Source organism: Chinchilla lanigera, unplaced genomic scaffold (genome assembly GCF_000276665.1).
Source record: "Chinchilla lanigera isolate Chin_1 unplaced genomic scaffold, ChiLan1.0 scaffold00015, whole genome shotgun sequence".
NCBI lineage: Eukaryota > Metazoa > Chordata > Mammalia > Rodentia > Chinchillidae > Chinchilla > Chinchilla lanigera.
The window spans coordinates 690,331-712,495 of NW_004955416.1; the positions used below are offsets into that span (position 1 = coordinate 690,331).

At 38.5% G+C, this 22,165-nt stretch overlaps 1 protein-coding gene across 1 annotated transcript; it reads left to right on the forward strand.

Annotated features, from left to right (window-relative positions):
* The first annotated feature begins 109 nt into the window (after window positions 1–109).
* On the forward strand, window positions 110–22,061 carry Aven (apoptosis, caspase activation inhibitor). Its single transcript, XM_005381166.2, has 5 exons — window positions 110–241; window positions 10,687–10,757; window positions 18,449–18,544; window positions 20,462–20,822; window positions 21,597–22,061. Exons 1-5 carry the CDS (start codon window positions 211–213, stop codon window positions 21,710–21,712), a joined length of 675 nt encoding a protein of 224 aa, XP_005381223.1. The 5' UTR covers window positions 110–210; the 3' UTR covers window positions 21,713–22,061.
* Window positions 22,062–22,165: the final 104 nt, after the last annotated feature.

Below are 22,165 nucleotides of genomic sequence, written 5' to 3' on the forward strand. Positions count from 1 at the left end.
TATTCACCAACTATTTTGGGAAAGACAGCTGGATTCTAAATTCCAGAATGTCAGCATCATCCTTTTCTCATAAAGTCTGGAACCCTTCTCATGGTCCCTGAGTACATTTAGCTTTTCTTTGAACATATTCCATACAGATGAGAAGCAGCCTTTTAGGGGCATTGGGAAGATAGGCACATCCTATTATGTAGAGCTCAGTGTGGATATTGGATGCTCAGGCACTTTTGGGGCCCCACAGCTGGTGAGAAAACTAATTATATTATTACTGTTGAACAGGACAAAAGATCTTTATTACCTCTCTTGTTCATTTACTTCAACCTGACTTTTAAAATAATCATTGTTGTGGCTTGTATAGTTTTCCTCATAAAGGCAGTATTAGGTGTTGCTTTGTTTTAGAGTAAATACTTCACCTGCAGAATGCCTCTATCTTTAAAGATTCATCTCTGGACTCTAGAAATTGGGAATGGTGAGGATTTTTATGTGCTGTTGCTCATCTTGGATCGTCCCTGGATTGATCTGGGTCAGCATGTGGGCATAGGATCCACCTTGATCTTCCAAATACTGCTCTTTCATAGAAGAGGGAATTTCAGAGAGAAGTTTTATAGCAGCCAGTGTGGTGACTATTTGGGCAATTTCTCTGTTAACTTGGTCAGTCTATAAAGTTTATTTATGATTTTTCACACACTTGGATCCTGGTTGAGAGCATAGTCTACAGGTTGTAGGGTAAAGTAAGGTGATCATGGTAACAGCCAGGAAAATAGAGCTTAAAATGAAGTAGGCATCTACAACAAGTGATATATTCCTCTTGCTTTTCAGAGGGGGTTTCCCATAGGAGGAACTACAGAGATCTGTATTGACTGATAAAAGCCATTATGACAAACCTACTACTGGTATTAAATGGGAAATACTGTATTAAATTGTGAAAAACTGAAAGCTTTCCCTCTAAAATCAGGAACAAGACAAGGGTGTCCATTATTGTTCAATGTAGTACTTGAAACATTAGCAGAGCAATTAGACAAGAAAAATAACAGGGATATGTATAGGAGAGGAAGTGAAATTATCATTATTTGTAGATGACATGATCTCGACATAGAAGACACCCCCCAAAAATACTACCAAAAGATTCCTAGAATTAATAATTAAATTCATCAGTGCAGCAAGATCCAAAATCAACACATACAAATTAGTAGTGTTCCTGTACATCAATCATGAACTCACTTAGAAAGAGATTAGGAAAGAAAAATACCATTCACAGTAGCACCAAGAAAAATTAAATACTTAGGAATTAACCTAACCAAGGAAGTGAGAGGCCTCTACAACGAAAGCTATAGTGCTCCAAAAAATATCAAAGAGGAAAGATATCCTCTCTTCCTGGATAGGAAGAACCAATATAGTAAAAATTGACATATTTCCCAAACTGATACTTACTTTTCCTACTTTTTTGACTAGTTTGCTTTAGTTGCAGAAACTCCTTGTGCCTTAGATTAGCTGTTTGCCTATCATATGTACTAGAAATGCTTCTTCTGGGCATGTTATCTTTTGAGTTTGTTTATAAGTTTTGTCGTACAAAAGATTTTAATTTTTGTGTTTGAAATTTTTGCAGCATTTAGTTTATACCATCTCCACTTCAAAATAACAGTCAGGCCTATTTTTTGTAATAGTGTTGTACTTACATAGTTTCCTTTTAACATCTAAATCTTTGATCCATAAAGATTTTTTGTGTATGATAAATGAGATAGAGGGTTAAAGCCTACATTACCACATGGCTAGCAAGTCTCTTTAACACTATTACCATAGACACCATAGATTGTATTTCTAGTATGTAAATATCCATATACTTGAGTCTGTTTCTAGATTCTTTTGGTTACTGATCTATTTTTTACAGTAGTAACTATTTCATTCATTGAGGCTTATGAATATATTCTTAAAATCAGTGAGTCAATTTCTTTACTTTTTAAAAAAACATGTTTTACTTTTTGGAAAAAATAAATTTGAGTAAAAAATCCTTCTGGGATTTAAGCTGAACATTGAATTTGTAGATTAAATTAGGTAAAATTGATAACCTTTATACCATTGAGTATTTTTTGTTGTTATTGTTTGCTACATTTTAAAAATAGTTAATTTTAGAAAGTGCCTCTTTCTGATTAATGCCTAGAAATTTTGCGTATATTGTTGCTATCATGAATAAGATATTTTCTTCCACTTTATTTTTTAGCTGGATTTTAAAATTTTAAACAGGAAAGCATAAAAATAACAATAAAACAGTTTCAAAACAGGCTAGCAGGAGAGTGACAATAATTAATACATTGCATATTGTTATATTCATCGTAGTTGTACAGAGTACAACATATAGGCATGAAATATTGTCCAAAAAAGTATTAGCGCAAACCTTTCTTTTCAGTGATCTAAGAGAAACTAGCTCTATAACTATTTTAACTATCTCTTGAGTGTGTGTGTTTGTATATATATATATATTTTTTTCTTTTTCCTTTCTTCCTTTCCCGTTTTTCCTTTCACAGTTTTTCTTTTTCTTTTGAGGAGTTTCTTCCACATTTACACTATCTATTATACATTTTGAATCTTATTTACTCTTTCAGTTTCTCACAGTAATGAGACAATATGATGTTCACACATGTGGGTCTGATTTATTTCACTTGTGAATGTGGTCTCAAGTTGCATCCATTTACCTATAAAAGTCTCAACTTTGAAGTACCTGGGTCCCTGCAACCACCTACGCTAGAGGAACGCAGTGCCTGACCATTTCCCCTGCACCATGAGAAGGACAGGCAGTGCAGTAAGCACCTGGCACTTGGCAGCCACTTTGGCCAGAGTAACCCAGGGCCTGACCCATCCACCTACACCACAGGAAGGGCAGCCAGCTAGCGGGGGAAGTGCCTGGAACCTGGCAACCTACTCCACCAGAGGAACCCACAAATGATAAGATGAAGGTGCAAAATACAATCTCAGACCTCCAGCCCACCCAGAACAAGTCCAGGAGACACCAATACAGAAGAAATTGGAATTCACACACCTGACATGGATAGCAACTGAAGTAAAGAAGTAACTCCAGGAGGCTATAGAGGAAATCAGATCAGAAATCATATAATCATCATCATCATCTCAGGTAAAACAGAAATGACAAGTGTAATGAAAGAATTGCTCAGCATATCTAAAGAAGACATAGATTAAAAAATAGAGGAGCATAGAAAAATAATGGAATCCTAGAATGAACAATATAGGCTAGAATTTGAATGCATGAAACAGATTCAAAGAGATATCTAGGAAATTAAAAATTCCACTGAAAGCCAGTAAAACTGCTTGAACAAAACTGAAGATAGATTCTCAGGCCTAGAAGACTTCATTGCAGCTAGTGAGTATAAAAGGAAAGATCTCTTAAAAATAACAAGGAACCAGGGAATAACAATTCAACAGCTGCACGCTCATGCAAAGAAGAACAATATAAGACTAACAGGTGTCAACAAAAGGCAGGAGTCAACACAAATGACATAAAAAGACTATTTGCAGAAGTAATAGCAAAAAATTTCCCAAGCATGGAAAAAGAACCTGACATACAGTAAGTGAGGCATATAGAACTTCAGTTAGCCATGACCAAAATAAATCTATACCCAGATATAATAATAGGGATCCCAGAAATTCAGCAAAAGTACAGAATATTAAAAGCTGTTAGAAAAAAACCAGATTACCTATAAAGGAAAGCCCATCAAAATCACAGCAGATTTCTCAGCACAGACCATCAAGTCAAGAAGAGCTTCAAATGAAGTATTTCAAGTCCGAAAAGAAAACACCTTGCAACCTAGACTGATGTATCCTTCAAAACTATCTTTGAAAATTAATGGAGAAGTAAGATACTTCCATGACAGAGCAAAGCTTAAGAAATTCATGACTGCTAAACCAACCCAGAAAGAGTACTGAAAGATATCCTAGAAAGAGATAAAAATGGCCAAAATTCTAAGAACAACAACAGAAAGAAACCAGCAAGCAGGACAAGTAATTAAACACGGGAACAGTAGGGAACCAACAGCCAGAAAATAATACGACAAAGATAAGCCAATATATATCAGTTATAACCATCAATGTAAGTGGCCTCAATTCACCAATTAAAAGAAAAAGACTGGCAGAGTAGATCAAGAAACAAAATCTAACAATATACTGTATACAAGAAACGTATTTAACTCAAAAGGAAATTCATAGAATGAAAATCAAAGGATGGAAAACAATACTTCGTTCAACAGGAATGCAGAAAAAAGCAGGGATAGTTATTCTGTTCACAGACAATGTGAACTTTAAATCAAGAATGATCAAATGAGATAAAGAAGGTCATTACATACTTGTGAGGGGAAAACTTCAAGAGGAAGAGATAACAATCATAAATATGTATGCACCAAATACAGAAGCACCCAGCTATATAAGATGAATCTTAATAGAAATGAAAAGCCAAAAGTCTCAAGTTTATTTATTGCTGAGTAGTACTCTATTTTATTTAAAGAAAATCTTTTTAAAAATCCATTCTTCAGTTGATGGGCATTTGGGTTTCTAAGATTTAGCTATGACAAGTTGTGCTGCTATAAATATGGGTGCACATATATTGCTGTGGTTTTTAATTCTTCTAGGAAGATATCAGAAGGGGAATAGCTTGGTCAAATGGGACCGTCAATCCTAGTTCTTTGAGCAATCTCCACACACATTTCCACAGTGGTTGCACTAGTCTACACTCCTACTAGCAGTGGGGAAGGGTTTCTTTTTCTCCACAGCCTCTCCAACATTTGTTATTGGTTGATTTTTCTGGTGATGGCCATTCTTTCTGGAGTGAGATGGAGTCTCAGTGTTGTTTTAATTTGCATTTCTCAAATGACCAGTGATGTTGAACATCTTTTCATTTATTTATTTTACATTTCTATTTCTTTATCTGACAAGTGTGTATTCATCTCAGATGCCCATTTTTGGGTTGGGTCTTTGAATTTTCAGAGCCTGATATTTTTCAGTTCTTTATGTTCTCGATAGAAGTGCTTTGTCTGAGGGACAACTGGCTATAATTTTTTCCAACTCTGTGGGTTGTCTTTTCACTTTGTTGGTTATTTCTTTTGTTGTGCAAAAGCTTTTTAATAAGGTAAGATCTCATCTGTTGATTCTTTGTAGTATTTCCTGTGCAGACCGGGTTTTGTTTATGAAGTCCCTGCCTACACCCATGTCTTCAGTATTTTTATCTATTTCTACCTTTTCCAATAAATTTAGTGTTTCTACTTTAATATTTAGATCTTCAATCCATTTTGACTTTAATTTAGTGCATGGTGACAGGCATGGGTTTAGTTTTATTCTTTGGCATGTGCAAAGCCAAAGTTTTTCCAGCACCATTTATTAAAGAGACTTTCTTCCACTGAACATAGTTGGCTCCTTTGTCAAAAATAAGGTGGTTGAGTGTGGTTGGAGTTGTGTCTGCATCTTCTAATCTGTTTCATTGATCCTCAGGTCTTATTTATTTTCCAATACCATGCTGATTTTATCACAGCAACTTCATAGTATAATTTCAGGTCATGGATTGTGAAGCCTCCTGCTTTGCCTTTGTTGCCCAGAATTGTTTTTGCTATTCTAGGTCTCTTCTGGTTCCAAATGAATTTTAGAGTGTTTTTCTAGTTCTATGAGGTATGTTAATGGTATTTTGATCCGGATTGCATTAAATCTGTATACCAGTTTGGGAGTATGACCATTTTTACAGTGTTGGTTCTTCCTACCCATGAGCAAGGGATCTATTTCCATTTTCTAATATCTTCTTTGATTTCCTTTTTCAGAGTACTGTAGTTTTTAGTGTATAGATCTTTTACTTTTGTTAGATTTATTCCTAAATATTGCATTTTTTTTGATGCTATTGTGAAGGGTGTGGTTCCCCTAATTTTTCTGTGAGTTTTTTGCTTGTGTACAGGAATGCTATTGGTTTTTGAATGTTTACTTTGTTTCCAGCTATACTACTGAATTTGGTTATTAAATATACAAGTCTCTTGGTGGAGCTTTTGAGTTCTTCTGTGTACATACAGTATCATGTTATCTGCAAATAATTATAATTTAACATCTTCCTTTCCTATCCTTATTCCTTTTATTTCTTTTTGTAGTCTAATTACTCTGGCTAATGTTTTCAGAACTATATTGAATATGAGAGGTGATATGGACATCCTTGTCTTGTTCTTGATTTTAGAATGAAAGCTTTCAGTTTTTGACCATTTAGTATGATATTATCTGAGTAAGATAAATACCCTTAATTATCAGATTAAGATAAAGACCCTCTATTCCAATTTTTGTGTAGTTTTTTTTTTTTTTCATCATGAATGGCTGTTGGATTTTGTCAAATGTTTTTTCTGCATCCGTTGAGATGATCATGTGATTCTTGGTCTTTGGTTCTGTTAATATGGTGTATTACATTTATTGATTTCTATATATTGAGCCATTCCTACATCTTGGGAGTGAAACCTATTTGGTCATGGTGTATAATGTTCTTGATGATGTTCTGCATTCTGTTTGCCAATATTTTATTGAGTTTTTTTGCATCTATGTTTATTAGGGAGATTGGTTTGTAGTTTTCTTTTTTGGTTGGGATTTTCTCTGATTTTGGATTCAGGGCACTACTTGTCTCCAAAAATGATTTTGAAAGTATTGCTTCCCTTTCAATTTCTTTGAGGAGTTTCAGCATTAGTGGCATTAGTTCTTGTCTAAATTTCTTGTAGAATTCAACAGTGAATCTTTCAGGGCCTGAGATTTTCTTCGTTGGTAGATTTTTAATTACATTTTCAATTTCATTGGCTGATATCAGGTTATTTAGAATTTTTGTATCTTCTTGATTTAGTTGTGCCAACTCAGTTGTGTCTAGGAATCTGTCCATTTCTTCTGTTTTCCATCTTATTAGAATATAGGTTCTCATAGTAGATATTGATGATCTTCTGAATTTCTGTAGGATCTGTTATGGTTTCCCCCTTTTCATTGTGATTTTTTTTTCCTCTTTTTGATGAGGTTGGCTAATGTCTTGTCAACTTTATTAATTCTTTCAAAGAACCAACCTTTTGATTCATTGATCCTTTGTATTTTCTTAGTCTTAATTGCATGAATTTCTGCTCTTCTTTTTATAATTTCCTCCCTTGTACAAGCTTTGGGTTTTATTTGTTCTTCTTTTTCTAGCAGCTTGAGGTTGAACATTATGTTGTTTATTTGAGCTTGTTTTGTTTTCCTGATGTGAGAGTTTATTGCTATAAATAGCTGAATTTTTTTCAGAGAGCTGTTTTTCAAAATATGATTACTGGAATCATAGTGCCACCTTTGTGATTCTTTCACTGATTTCACTGGTACACTGAAATCCTCTTTCACTGTATTCTTTTGAGATTTCCAGGCACATGAGCATATTTTTTTAAGTTACTTTGCTTTTGTCTCTCTTTTCCAGTGTTGATACCATTTAATTCATTCTCTTCTTTAATTGTACTGATTGCCCTTTCGAAGAAAGTTAGACAGCAATAGTATCAATTTATCCTTCTGGCTTTCATTTATTTAAAAATCAGTAAGAAGATTGATGTATTTCTTTAATTAAAAACAATATTGATTTTTTATTTTAATGAGAAAACAAACAACAAAACAACAACAATGAAGACAAAAGCAAAACAACACAAAAATAACAAAAATGATACAGGACCTCAAAACAAAATGATAGAAATGAACAATGGTTGCTATACTACATACTATTATCTTCAGTGAAGTTGCTCAGTCCACCAGATGTGAGAATGCAAGATTGATCAAACAATCAAAGACAATAATAAGTAATAAAAAAAATTGGAAATGATACAGAGCTTCACCATACAAGATGGTAGGAATTCAACAGTGGTTATTATATTGCATGTTGTTGTCTTAAAATCCATTGTTCCGATTATCAGATACAAGCATGCAAAATTGGTCAAGGGAAAAAAAAAAAACATTTTAAGCATTAACCGTTCCTTTGTTTTTTTTTGTTTTTTTTTGTTTTTTTTTTTTGTGGTATCGGGGATCGAACTCAGGACCTTGAGCTTGCCAGGCAGGCGCTTATGCCACTGAGCTATGTCCCCAGCCCTAACTGTTCCTTTCAATAAACCGCAGACATCAGCAATACACCTACCCTAGCTATCCTTGTATATATATATATATATATTTTTTCATTTTAAAGAGAAATGAAAAAAACCTGATAACAAAAACAAATACATAAACAAAACAGCATAAAAAACAATAAAAATGATACAGAATTACAAAACAAGGTGATAGGAAATTGGCAATGGTTGTTATATACATAATGTCATCTTCAAAGTAGTTGCTCAGGTAACCAGATATAGGCATGTAAGATTGATCAAACAATTGCACATTAACTGTTCCTTTCAATAAACCAATAGAAATTAGTAGTACAATTATTCTAGCTATCTTGTGTATATATAATATATATTTTTTGTTCTCTCTTCTATCTTTTCCTCTCCCCACTTCATCCCAGTTTCTCTTTCTTATTTGAGTAGTTTCTTTCCCTTTCACAGTATCTATTGTATCCTTGAGATTTTATTGACTCTTTTGGGTTCTTCTAGTAGGGAGGCAATATGATGTTTACATATGTGAATCTGATTTATTTCACTTATGAGTATGGTCTTTAGGTGCATCCATTTACCTCTAAAAGCATCTAATTTATCTTTCTTTATAGCTGAGTAATACTCCTTTGTTTAATAATTCCACACCTTTTTTTATCCACTCCTCAGTTGATGGACGTTTGGATTGTTTCCAAGATTTAGCTATGACAAATTGCACTGCTATACACATGGGTGAACATATATCACTGTGGTATGATGTTTTCATTTCTTCTTGAAAAACATCCAGAAGGAGAATAGATGGGTTGAATGGGACCTCTAATCCTAGTTTGCTGAGGATTTTTCTTTTTACCAGCTTCTCCTTGTTTTGCTTTTTCACCATTAACTTTGTAAAACAATTGACTGCCATTTAAAAATTCATTCTTTTCTTAGTAAGGGCGTATTTAAGACCACCTTTTTCTCTAAGGAGAGCTTTACTCATATCTTATGGGTACATTTATATTTACTACTCCTTTCTATTTTCTAATTCTACAGTTTGTTTTCTTCTTTTTTTTAATTTTAGAAATAAAAGGAGGAAAATACTAACAGACTGACATCATTTTACAAAATAGCAAAGGATCAGTACAGACATTACAGAGTTACAAACAGAGTGGTAGGGAATTAACATTGCTTATTGTATTACGTATTGATATCTTCAATGTAGTTTCTCAGTTTGTTTTCTTCTGAAAAACTCATGTGGGAGAAAATTTTCAAATTTCTAACTTTTAAAAATATTAATTTCTCTTTATATGCTATTGCCAAGTTTGTATGACTACTGCATTTTAAAATTTATTGAGGGTTTTGGTAGCCTAGTAGTAGTACTTTTGAAAATTAGTGTTGCACAGGTATTTACACAGTAAATTCACTTACAACCACAACGTATACATGCACACACATATTTACATACAAGACCTTCCTTGTTACATTAATGAGAGCCTTTATATTGTGGTTTTTGGTGAATGAAACGGATTTACCAGTGACTAACAACTGTGATTTTACTCTTTCTCCTTGGTTCTTTTACCTTGCCTTTGATGTTGAGATATGTTCATGTTGTGATCTGTGCACTTTGTATATCGTGGAGTAGGTGGTCAGTTCTAATTTTACCTTTGTCTGTCTCTTTATTTTTGAGCCTCCTCTCCTTCTTTTTGCCCTCTAATTTAAAGGAAAATAATAAATTCTGTGGTTAGCTTACTTGGGGAGGTGTCGTAGAGGAAAGAAGTGGCCTGCCGTGTATTTGAGTCTTGAAATATACATTAGTAGAAACACCAGGTCTTCCCGACAAGGGGAGGGATAAGAAAAGGAATGAAGAATGGGATGGCATATGAGGCATGCGTGGAATGTGAAGAGTCTGACTTTGTAATAGAAAGCCTGAGAAGATAGAAAGTAAAAGAGGGATAAGGAAGTGGGACTAAACTTTGGGGGATTTTAAAAGCCAGGTGGAACTGTTTATAATGCAAGCGGTCAGGTGTGTACACATTTTCAAAGTGGCCCTATGACAGAGCCCCGCTCCAGGACTTCAGAGTAGTGCACCGTGATTTACATTATGTTCTGACACGCTTTCTTTGGACTTTATTTTACATTTGACATTCTAGCCAGATGAGTTTTGGAATGAGAGTGGAGGTTGGTGACTTCTCAGATAGTCTGTTGTGAATCAGTCTAGAATTGCTTTCTATTAGTCCTATTCTTCCTTTTTCTGCCTTGCCCACTCCCTAAATTACAAGTTGCCATGGAAACATTAAGCAGAGGGGATAGAAATATGCTGGATGTGGGTGGGTGGTCTTGTCTGCAGGCCTGAACTGTTGACTTATCTCTCAAGAAGCTCCCTGAACAGCCAGTGAACAGGGAGTGCAATTGCCAGTGGTATTTTCGTGTGCCTGCAGTGCACAGATGTGTGTAAAAGCGTGGAGACCAGGCCCTTGCAGGGTGGTGTCACTGAATACGGGAAGGTTAGCTCTGCAGAAATGGTACTTTTGCTCTGAGAGGGAAGGTTAGAGATACTGAGATTTTCCTTGGATTTTGCATAAGATTGTATGTTTTGTTTTCTTTCTATTCCTAGGGGACTCCTTTTCACAGTTCCGGTTTGCAGAGGAGAAAGAATGGGATGGTGAAACTTCATGTCCCAAACAGGTAAGACAGATTTGTCTGGAATGTGGATTGGATCTTCTCAAGGCTGAAGGACCAGCACCTTCCCTGTTATTTTTGAAACAGAGTTGGCAGGTGGAAAAGAATTGTAATTCACCTCCAGCTTTGTCCCAGTTACCTAAATTGTCCAGAAAAATTTCAGGGGACTGAAATTATAGAGATGCTTCAAGAGTGAGGTCAGCTTTCTTTTTTTTTTTTTTTTTTTAGGTCAGCTTTCTACCTGCCATCTGTGTGAATTACTCATAGGCTGAGTTGTGAGGCAGAAAGTACATAGTCATGATTTTGACAGTAGATTGTTTTGCAGCTTGGGGTTTTTGTTTTTGTTTTTGTTTTCTTTTTTGTTAATATATGACAGTTCTCTTCAGAGCTAAAAATTGACCTTTTCTCCTACACTATACCCTTATTCTTATAGTTTTAACCAGCTCTTCTGTATCACTAAGAGAATAAAGTTAGAACATAGGAACAAATGTTATAGAAGTCCTTCAGTCAATCTATAAACTCCAAATATTCTATTTGTTGTATGTGTGTTCATCCAGTAGTTTCTTGCCCAGGGTTCTGATTTCTTCCAAATAGGAATTCACAGATTCTTTCCATATAAGAGATAATGGGTACCCCCTGCACAGGATTATTGGTACCTGAAGTACAGTTTAGGTTTCTGTACAGCTTAGTTTAAAGTGGGCAACCTGAGTTTGCTGAGGAATACAGTGAAAGTCAAATGGTTCACGTATCAATTATTTCTGGTCCATACTGGATGGCAGAGAATATTTCAGATATCTTCAGAGTTTTATATGGTCCTTGGTGTCATCATCAAAACATTAAGCATTTGTTATTTACTAGATATTGTATTAGATACAGCTTACCTGAACCCAGTGGCTGACCCATATTAGATGTTCAGCAGATATTTACACAATAAATAAAAATTAAAGCAACATTAAATAAGCGTTGTGATAAATGGATCAACATAATACTCTTAGAGACAGCTATTTTGGACTGGGAGAGATTAAGAGTAGTACTATGGGGAAAAGATCATTAGAATGGGCCTTGGTAGATGGGTATGATTCTGGTAGCTTCTGTCTCCCTGAGAGCAATGAGAAAGGAGGGAAAGCTGGATTGTGTTCAGACTTGGAAGTGTGGTCAGTGTGTAGTTTTTCCCAGAGGAGGAGGCTTCAGGAGTAGTTCTGGGCAAGATGGTACCAATAATTTGATCTTCATTGTGTTCAGGGGTTTCTTAGCATGTGGGTAAGAGCATAGCCTTTGGAAACACGGCCCTGAGTGTGAACCCTAATTCTATGACATGGGCAAATTTTCTTTTTGCTTTCTATTATGTAAAATGCTGCTAATGATAAACTGTAGTAGTGAGGATTAAATTAGATAATTAGGGCCCTTTAGTGCAGCTCCTGACAGATATGAAACCAAAAATGAGTTCTTATTACTAATATAATTTAAGAAACTTTGGCAAAAACATGAAAATGGTGAGATTTAACTCTAACAGTTCTGGGAAGAAAGACTGAACAGATGAGAGGCTGGAGGAAGGTAAACCAGTTAGGAGATGTACCTTGAACAAAGGGGTGAGGGTGGAAAAGGAGGTTAGGGGTGGATGGGACCTCGGCAGAGGATAAGTTGGACTGCAGTCACTGACCACATGTGAGACATGGGACAAGAACGATTTGTGATGTTGCCAGTTTTTCTAGTTTCAATATATTAGTTTTTAAATATATTATTATAATTTATTATAATTTTTTGTTAGTACGTGTTTCCAGGTGTTGTTGATCCTCATGCCTTCCCATGCATGGACCCCATGTGCCCAGTGATGTAAGATAATAAGGATGGGGGAAAAAGGTTTTGCCTTTGTAGTTTAATGAAAGAAGTTTCCTGGTGAGACACGCTAGAAATTCTCCCAGGGAATCTTCGAGGAGAGGGACACAGTGTTCAGCTTCACCCCACATTGATTTCACTAGGGCTGACTTGTAGGGTGAAGGGGGAAGGACTTGGCAGTCAGGGTGCTCTGCATGAGCCGTGCCAGGTCCATCACCTAACAGAGCCCACTACTTAGGTACGAGAGTGGGATGTTCACGTTTTTGCTTTGCACATGTGGGGATCATGTAAGGAAGAAATGGGTGAGAAGAGAACTTTTGGTGAAGTGATTTATTTTTTTTCAGAGAGTGTGCTTTTACACAAGACTGAGACTTAGAGTCTATGGGGCTCGACTGGAGAACGCCTTGAGAGTTACAGGTTCCCACCACCTACACGGGGCTCTACGCACACTGCTGGGGGAGGAATAGGGTGGAGAGACATTGTTCTAACAGCAAGGGTGTTCCTGTCTCCTGGCCTCAGGGTCATGGGTGAGAAGGCATCAGGGTGTCCCCTCTTTATACCCTCCCTTACAAGATCTTCTGGGTATATGGTCCTCTTGTTAGTGGTCAGGCCACTGCTAGGACTGTCAGCGCTGGCCAGGTGGATGTGGGATCTGGGCCCCTAGGAAAAAATAACTGTACACTATAGATACATTTTTCATTGCTATAACAAAATATTTGACACCTGCAGTGTAAAACAGGAAAAGTTTATTTTGGCTCATGGTGTCAGAGGGTTCAGCCCATGATTGCCTGGCTCCAAGGCAGAAATGGCATGGTGCATGAAAGCTTTGTAACCAATGGCAGCCAGGGAACAGCAAGAGAAAGGAGAATAACATATCTTTCCAGGTCTTGCCTCCACTGATCCTCCTCTTTTTACCAGCTGTACCTCCTAAGAGCACGTGTAGCTTAGGAACTTACTGATGAATTAATCTACCAGTGAGTCTAGCAACCTCTCAGTCACCCTTTAAAAGCTCCACTTTGACACATGAGACTTTTAGGGGGACAATTTTTTGTTTTGTTTTGTTTTTTTTTGGCTTTTTTCTGGTACGGGGAATCGAACTCACGACCTTGCGCTTGCCAGGCAAGCACTGTGCCACGGAGCTAGATCCCCAGCCCCTAGGGGGACATTTTAGGTCTAAACCATAACATCCCACCCCAGACTCCTAAAAGTTGCATGTTTATTTTACCATGTAAAATGTATTTAATCAGTCTCTTAAGAGTGACCAATTTTTTTTTAACAGTTTTAGCATTGTTGAAAAGTCCAAGACCAAAGTGTGTTTTTGAGATTCAAGGTAAATGCTTAGCTACATGCCCCTGTAAAAATAAAAAAAGAAAGTTAAATGCTTTTAATATACAGCAGCACAAGGTAAATATTTATTTTAAAAGGGATGAATAGGGACATAAGAATTAGACCAAAGCAAGACTGAACTCTGGTAGAGCAAACCTTAAATCCTGTAACTTTATGTCTAGCACCCAGGGCAAGTTGTAGTGAGATTTGAGCCTAAAGTGCTTGGGCACCCTGCCCCTGTGGCCTTGTCAGTTGCAGCCCATGTGGCCTCTCTCTCAGGCTGGCTCTCCTTATTGTCCATAACTGTTTTTAGCGGATGTTTTATATTTTTGGCATCTTCAACTTTTGGGGGCCTGTGCTGTACTTTTAGATTATTTTTATAGCTTTATGTATTGTCCTTTTAGAGGCCCATTTTCTGGCCTCCCAGGCCTTCTTTTGGAATCTGGATTAAAGCCTCCATGGCCCCATGGCTGTTGTGTGTTGCACGTCACCACAGCTGGTGCCACACGGATGATGCAAGCAGCTCTGTCAGCTCAAGCAATAGTCAGGCTCCTTTGGACTAAGGCTGCAGTGACCTGCAGTGCCTGCAAGGCTGAATTTGAGGAAACACTTTTCTAGTGGCTTTGAGCGAGAAAGCTACCTTGGGGCTCTTTTCTTTCTTTTAATGGAGTTTTACACCCTTGAGCCTGTGATAAGTATGACCAACTTTTGAGATGCCCTTAAGACATCATTTTTATTGTCCAGATGTAAAATATTTGACTTTTTAAAGTGGCTGTATTTTTTTTTTCAAGTAACCATAGTCTCCTTGGCTTCAACTTTATATGTTTTCTTTTGTGGAGGATTGTTTTTGCCAAGGTGCAAAATTTCTACTTCTTTTGGCCTGTGTTTTGTACTCATTTTCAGTGTAGATCTGGGTAAAAGTAGCCACCTCTTTTCATGTCACAGACTAAATGTTGGGCTGTCTTGAATTTTTTTTTCTGTCAGATTAATTAGTCTGCCATTTGTAGATTTAGTTTCATACAAAGTTTTGGGACATGGATAAAACAGATAATTTTTTTTATCAGAATGAGCCTGCATTGCCTGTAGTTCAGTTTTTAACAGAGTCCTTGTTTTTAACCAAGACCTTTTTGTCAGAATTTTGGTTGTTTGCATTCCAAACATAAAAACCAGTCACACTCTGCTTATAGGGTCTTAGGGCTTTTTAAGCCTACATCTCCAAACCTTTTTAAAATTTTTCTGTGAACCAGTTTTAAAGACTTTTGAACCACATGGTTAGGTACAGTTATAAATCATAATACTGGTACCAATCTTATATTAGTCACTTTTCTGTCACTGGAACAAAATGTACAGTACTCTTAAAGAAGGAGAAATTTACTTTGGCTCACAATTTTACTGCGGTTAGTCCATGGTTGGCTGGCTTGAGAGCAGGAGATGGCATGGCAGAAGGGCATAGTGGAGAAAATCTGTTTAACTTGTAGCAGTCAAAAAGGAGAGAAAGAATGGATAATCTGGGGACAAGAATACATTCTTTTAGGTTATGCTCTCGGGTACCTGCCTCTAACCAAACCCTACCTCCTAACACCACATTCAGTTATGAACTCATTTGTAGATTGATGCACCAATGAGTATAGCATTCCTGTGATCCAATTGCTTTTCATTAACCTCACTTCTAAACACATGAAACTGGTGGAGGGGTGTGTTGTAGATCTAAACCATAACAATTTTTTTCTTTTATTGTTTGAAGAATTTTTATTTATTTTTTAATCAGATTTTAATTGGTACATTTTAGATATACATAATGATTACATTTATCATAGGGAATTTATACCTGTATGTGATATCTTGATTTTTTTTCCCCATTACAATTATTTTAAGGCATATAACAAAAAACAAATTTATGATGGTTATCCCAATTAAACCTATTTCTAAATTTACACTTTAGTATTAAATCAGTTCATGTCAGCTCACTTTATATCTGAGGCCTTCAGCTTTAGCTGTTATGGGATAGATTAGTGACAATGCATAGAAAGTCTTAACAAAATTTCATGGTGGGTTGTGGCCCCAGGAGTCCTGCAAGGAGACAGGAGAAATCACTGTGACCTGAAGTGTCATGAAGGCATTGTGGAGGTGGTGTGGTCACTGGGAAGCTGGGGCCTGTTGCCGTGAAGAACTATTTCTCACTCCTTGGTCTTTTTTGCCCTTGATGAAAGAATTCAGTCAGGACACGTAAATGACCATGCGGGCTATAGATAGAATTTATTGTAAAGTGGATGTAGATGGAGTTACATCTGTCTTAGTTACTTTTCTCTCATTGTGGCACGGCAGATGGCCATCACAGAAGAGAAACAATTCTTGACGGGCAGAAGACAGCAAAAGCAAGCAAGCAACCAACTACAGTTAGCAACAAGCCTCTTTCTGTCCCTTGTATTTTATCCAGGCTACCCACCCTTAAGAGCAGCAGTATTCACACCCTTAATCCTAGCATTGCACCATGAATCAATCACACACTCTCGATCCAGCCACCTCTGAAAAAACCCCACCTGTGACCACATGAGGCTTCAGGGGACATCTAAACACAAGCCCTAACAAGTGCCTGTAGGCGGGAAGGCGGGCAGTGCCCTGAAGGCATATATATTGACTGCAAGTCTGGGTATCTGTTTATGTATACAAGAGTTACTCTTGGTGTTCCAGGGAGCAATGGCGCTTATGGTGCTGATTGACAGTTTTCTTAAACTTGTTTTGGAATTGCCAGATGTGTCCCTTGTTCTTTTCAGATGGCCTGTGTTCCTTCAATGGCTCTTACTCATGTTGGAAACTTAGAATTTCTTGTGTTTAAATTTCTTTCCTAACAAAATCAGATCTTAGCCCAAGAAAGGAGGATCTTTAAAGAGCATTTTCTTTTTTTGTTGTTTTTTTTTTTGTTTTTCTCTGGTACCAGGAACCGAACTCACGACCTTGCGCTTGCCAGGCAGGTGCTTTTGCCGCTGAGCTAAATCCCCAGCCCCTAAGAGCATTTTCTTTCCTGATATCTATGGGCTATAGAAATGGCAACCAGGAATGCAGTCTGCCTTATTTTAGAAATAAAAGCCCTATGTTTTTCTCTTTGAGACCTAATAAACGATTCTAAACATATGATACATTGAAGTGTTTATTTCTTTAACTGGCAAAGCATGCTATTTTGGGCCCCCTTTGTCCCTCAAGTCTGCTGTCTGTCTGTGTAACAGTATGAAGTCGCATGGGCACTGGGTGAAGGAGGGAACTAGCAGTATGGGAGAAGACATTCCAGTGGGGGACCATAGCTGGACTTCTGTCATCTGAGATTGATTGTCCCATAAACATAGCTAGGGAATTCTCTGGTTCCCTGTTCAGTCATATAAATTTGTTTGTTCACAGGGTACTACCATGTTATCGTGTTGCATATGATGGAAAAGAGGTCAGAGGAAATCTGGATGCTTGTCTTGATCCTCCTATACTACTGTTGAGTGATTGGTGGCTACCGTGAGTCTGGAGTTAGGAGCAGGGCTCTGCTTAAGCTCACCAGCAACGTGCCTACATCTCGTCCGTGTAAACTCATCAACTTGAAACATTCTTGCAGTACAGATTAAACTAAGTGACCCTGGCTTTTCCTCAACTTCAAGTTAGGGACTACAGGATAAGACATGGTGCTAACTGGACCTGTGACAGTGTGGCTAACTAAATGTAATGGATGATGTTTGCTTTTCTCTGTGCTTTTCTGTGTGAGACCAGCGTGATATCGTTTAGGTTTTTGCTTCTCTTTGGTGTCCAAGGCCCCCTTACAGGTAGCAGTTCTGATGAGGGGATTATCTGGAATGTTTTCTCACATGGTCAATTAGACAGGTCAGTGCATCAATAACACTTGACCTCTTGAGTAATAAAGGAGTAAAAAGAAGCTTTTAGTGATGGCACCACACCGAGTGCTGCTGGCTAGAGAGAGTAAGTTTCCATTCTCTGCTTCCGGATTCAGAGGCTTAATGTGTGCAGCTCCTTCAGGAATGCTTTTGAGCCCTATCTCAGTATCTGACCAGCCCTTTTCTTCTCTGCCGAAGGCCAGCGATCTGAACATAGGGGAAGTGTCCAGTTAGATTTCATGAAATGCCTAGTTTTCTTTCACTTTCCAGTAATTGCAAGGCATCTACAGTTTGTAGCTTCCTGTGCGATCTTGATGTGAAGGTGATCACTGCCCTGCTGCTGCCCTGAGAGTGTGAGGGGGGCTTCGAGAAAGTTGTTCTGTTTTGTTTTGTTTTTAAGGCGGGGTCTCATTTAAGTTCTCAGCTTGGCCAAGCTGCAGTCAAATTTGCCATCCCCCCAGCCTCACCTTCCCAGAGTGCTGGGATTACAGCTGTACTGTTATTTATGTGGAGAGAGAAATTGCTGCCCTTCAAGTGTGATTTATGATTTCATTTATTCCCAGCCAAAAGTAATGTCAGTAAACAGTTTATTTTTTTTTTATTTCCAAAAGGTCATACTTAATCATCACCTGCTATTTTCTTTCTTTTAAAAATACATGTATGTAGAATTCAGCACTTTATGTGGATAGTGTGTCACTGGTCCAAGCCCTTCAAGAACTTCCTCTGTCACTTCGACTCAATGTGGCTGCGGAGCTGATCCAGGTAAAAGCCCCTGAAGGTACCTATAAACTGCTTTGTGTTGGGCCAGAAGAATTAGAGGGAAAATATCCCTGTGTAGGATGTCTCCAAAAAAAAGGATGTCTCAGACTTTCCTAAGATAAAGGTTTTGTATTAAGGTATCATTTTGCAAAGTTTGAAGGATTTGTAAAGTTACTTTATGTTTTATATTTGAAACATTTTAAAAGCTCAAGTACAATGACAGTAAATGAAATGTTTAATCTGTTGTTTTACTCAGAATACGTCAGGCTCTGTATTAGGCACTAGAAACACAGTGGTAAGCAGAGAGAGGATTCCTGCCTTCTTGGAATGTTGTTAGCCCAGGTGGATATTAGCCGAGTAACTGCAGTAATCACCATATGTATACAGACTGTAGTAAGTCCTGTGAAGTACAGTGTGCCGTGAGAGTGCATGACCATGAGCCTGATGTGCTGGGAGTGGCCAGGGACAGCCTTCCTGAAGCGGTGACTGATAACCTGCAGACCTCAGCTTAAGAAAGTTTAAGCTGAAATTTAAAAGGAGAGTCACCCAGTCAGGTCTGCTTTAACAAAAACGGCAGGATGACAGTGAACATTCTGGCAGCAGACTGTGGGGTTGGAAATGCGGGTGTCTGTCTAAGTGGAGACAGAGAAGGGGCCCAGTGTGAGAACGGCGTGAGGCCAGGGGAGCAGCATGGTGGCTGGCCTAGAATGATGCTGGGGACAGCAGCAGGTGGATTTACCGAGCAGGACGTCAGAGGTGACGTTAACAGGGTTTGGGAGGGATATATTGGAAATGGAGAAAACAACAAGAGGAACCTCCCCCTTTCCCACCATGCCCTAGACGAGTTTTCTTAATCTGCTTACATGTTAGAATCATCTAGCAAGTTCAAAACAAAACAGCCAGACACTCCAGGTGAAAGGATTTTAGGATTAGAATAGAGGCCGTATCCCATCTTTGTCTTGTGTAGTGCTCCATGCAGGACATTTAGTCCAGTTTGTATGTACAGGGCCAGACTGGACTGAATATCCATAAAACCCCGTAGGCCTTATTAGCAAATGGGATCTACCCAGGACCCTTTAAAGGAAAAACAAGGGATCAGTGCCCTAGTAAAGGCCGAACCTCATTCTAGTCTCACAGCTCTGAGGCCCTGATCACCCTGTAGCCATGTCTTTAGAGTGGGGTTCTTGTTTAGATTGCAATCTGGGCAATGTTTAACTTTCTTTAAAATGTAACACGGCTCTGGAAAAGTGCACACTTGCATATTTACGACCGTGGTCAAGGCATCCAAGTCAAGAATCAGAATAGTGTTAGTCCCCCAGAAGCCAACGCTCACACCCTCTCCAACTCCCCATCTGTCCAAAACAGAACCACTGTCCTGGCTTGTTTTTTTTTTGTTGTTGTTGTTGTTTTTTAAACAAATAGTATGCTTTCTTTCTTATCTGGTACATTTTACTCAAATAATGTTGCTGAGAGTCATTATTTTCTTCTTGGGGAATTTTTTCTGCTCCTTTTATGTTAACACATTTAAATATAACGAACAGGCCTGGTTTGCTAATTCTTGGTGACTTTTACAGATGTTTATGTCATTACATATTGAACTACAATTCAAATAGACCTGTGGTATGGTTAGCTTTTGGGCCAGTGTCAGGAAGATGTGGGCCTGTTGATTCTAACTTTAGGCTAGCCAGCAGTGGCTGAGGAAGAAAATAAGACACAGCCCTATGTCTTCGTCACTTCTCTCATGTTTGCCTCAGGTCAGTCAGAAGGATGTTGGGCCAGGGCCCCAAAGGGAGACATTTTGTGAAATAAGTGTCTGAACTAAGTTTCTCCTTCCTCAAAGTTAGATGGCCAGTGTTTCGTTTCTACCTAAGCGGATATGGTAAGACACACTTTTAACTTGACTGTTTACTTCTTTTTCAGAGTGTGGTTCCTTTAGAGCTTCCTCAGGCAAAACCAAAGAGAAATGATGATGGCAAGGGACTGGGAATGCCGTTAAAGGGGTCCCTGGGGCCTGGAGGAAGGGGCCCCATGTCAGAGCTGAGATCTTCCACTGCTGGCTGCCCTGGGTCCCTTGGCAAAGACAGCCCAAGACCCGGTCCTTCAGGGGCTTCTTGGAAACCCGATTCCTCACTGAAGTCAGCAGCAGACCATTTGGAAGAAGAACTAGATCTGTTGCTTAATTTAGATGCGCCTGTAAAAGAGGGATATGACAGCGTCCCAGAAGAGACACCTCAGGACCTGAAATCTGAGAAAGATGGAGAGGTGGCACAAGAGGAACAAGGTATGACTTTCCACTACTCCCCGTGCATCTTCTCCATTTGGGTGTTTCTTGTGGAACGGTCCACCCCCCACATCCGTGCACACCGCTCTGCGTCTGACATCGATCCCGCACTGTCCCTGACATCTATTTCTGTGCTCACCGCTCCCCCTGGGCTGACCTTTCTGACGCCAGCCCTCTCACTCGATTTACCCAGCTTGCAAGGTGCTACCTGGCTGACTGCAGTATTAAGCCTGCAGCTGCAAATTGAACTTCTGCTGTAAAAAGACATTTAGCTGCTTGTAGCTCTCAGCTTTTCAGCAGCAGACCTTTTAACTGACTGAACAGGCCTGTAAACCAATTCTTCATACTCTTTTCTTGATATTTCTATCTGATTTGATACAAAAGAACAACTCTTTTTCATTTGTGTATTTTTTGTGAGATGGTGAGGAGGCCTAAGGCCTTTGCTACATTCATGAATTCCATATGAAAAGCATTAATGATCTTTCAGAAATGCTACAAATGTGAAAAAAATGCTGAACTGTTGGTCTTTTTAAAAAAAAATAGTGAAAAGTGAAATTCAACTTCAGAATAAATAGACCAAATCTCTATTTCATTTATTAATTTGTTTTGCTATTGTATCATCTTTAGGGGGAGTAACAGTAATGAGAATGTTCCTGTTGTGATGGGAAAGTAATAAGTAGGGCTGAATTATATTGTGGAACAAACCCCGGGGAAGGTTTGGTCCTTGATGTTGGTATTAATGCGCGGTTGTTAACACTGCTTTTATTTCCCTAGTTCCCGCAGAGCCATCTGTGACTGAAGAGAAGAATGTAGAATCTGAGCAACCAAGTACGTCTAATAATGTGACTGAGGAAGAGCTGGAAGACTGGTTGGACAGCATGATTTCCTAAACACAAAAAAGAGTGCCTGAAGCACATTTGGTGGCCTTTCCAGTGCAGTGGACGTCAGGCTGTCCTCAGTCCAGTTATGTTACCAGCACGTCCCCGCTGGTGTGCTGCGTTGTGCTTTCAGCATCAGCGCCTCTGCCTGACCGCATCCGGAACAATACCTACGTGGGGCCCGTTGCATTTGTTTTCTGGCTTAGTAACCCAATAGATTTCCCTAAGGCAGGTGTCACCCCAGTGTCTCCATCTTCCTTCCTCTTGGTGTTTACAGCACAGCAGGTTCTGCTTACTATGAGAACTCATGCAAGCAACAAGGCACACGTTTGGCCAAAATAAACACACTGTAGTCTCTGGATTTTTGTTTTCCTTATGTGGAGCTGTAGGCTACTGTCTCATGTCCTTTTCCCGAGCAGTCACCGCGAGGCTGAGAATCACTCAGAAGAGTATATTAATAAGGCC

Coding starts and splice junctions, on each gene's coding strand:
- Aven (XM_005381166.2), top strand. CDS start 211: ATGCTCAGGCACTTTTGGGGCCCCACAGCTG. Junction 242..10,686: donor CTTTTGGGGCCCCACAGCTG/GTGAGAAAACTA, acceptor TTCTATTCCTAG/GGGACTCCTTTTCACAGTTC. Junction 18,545..20,461: donor TGGCTGCGGAGCTGATCCAG/GTAAAAGCCCCT, acceptor CTTCTTTTTCAG/AGTGTGGTTCCTTTAGAGCT.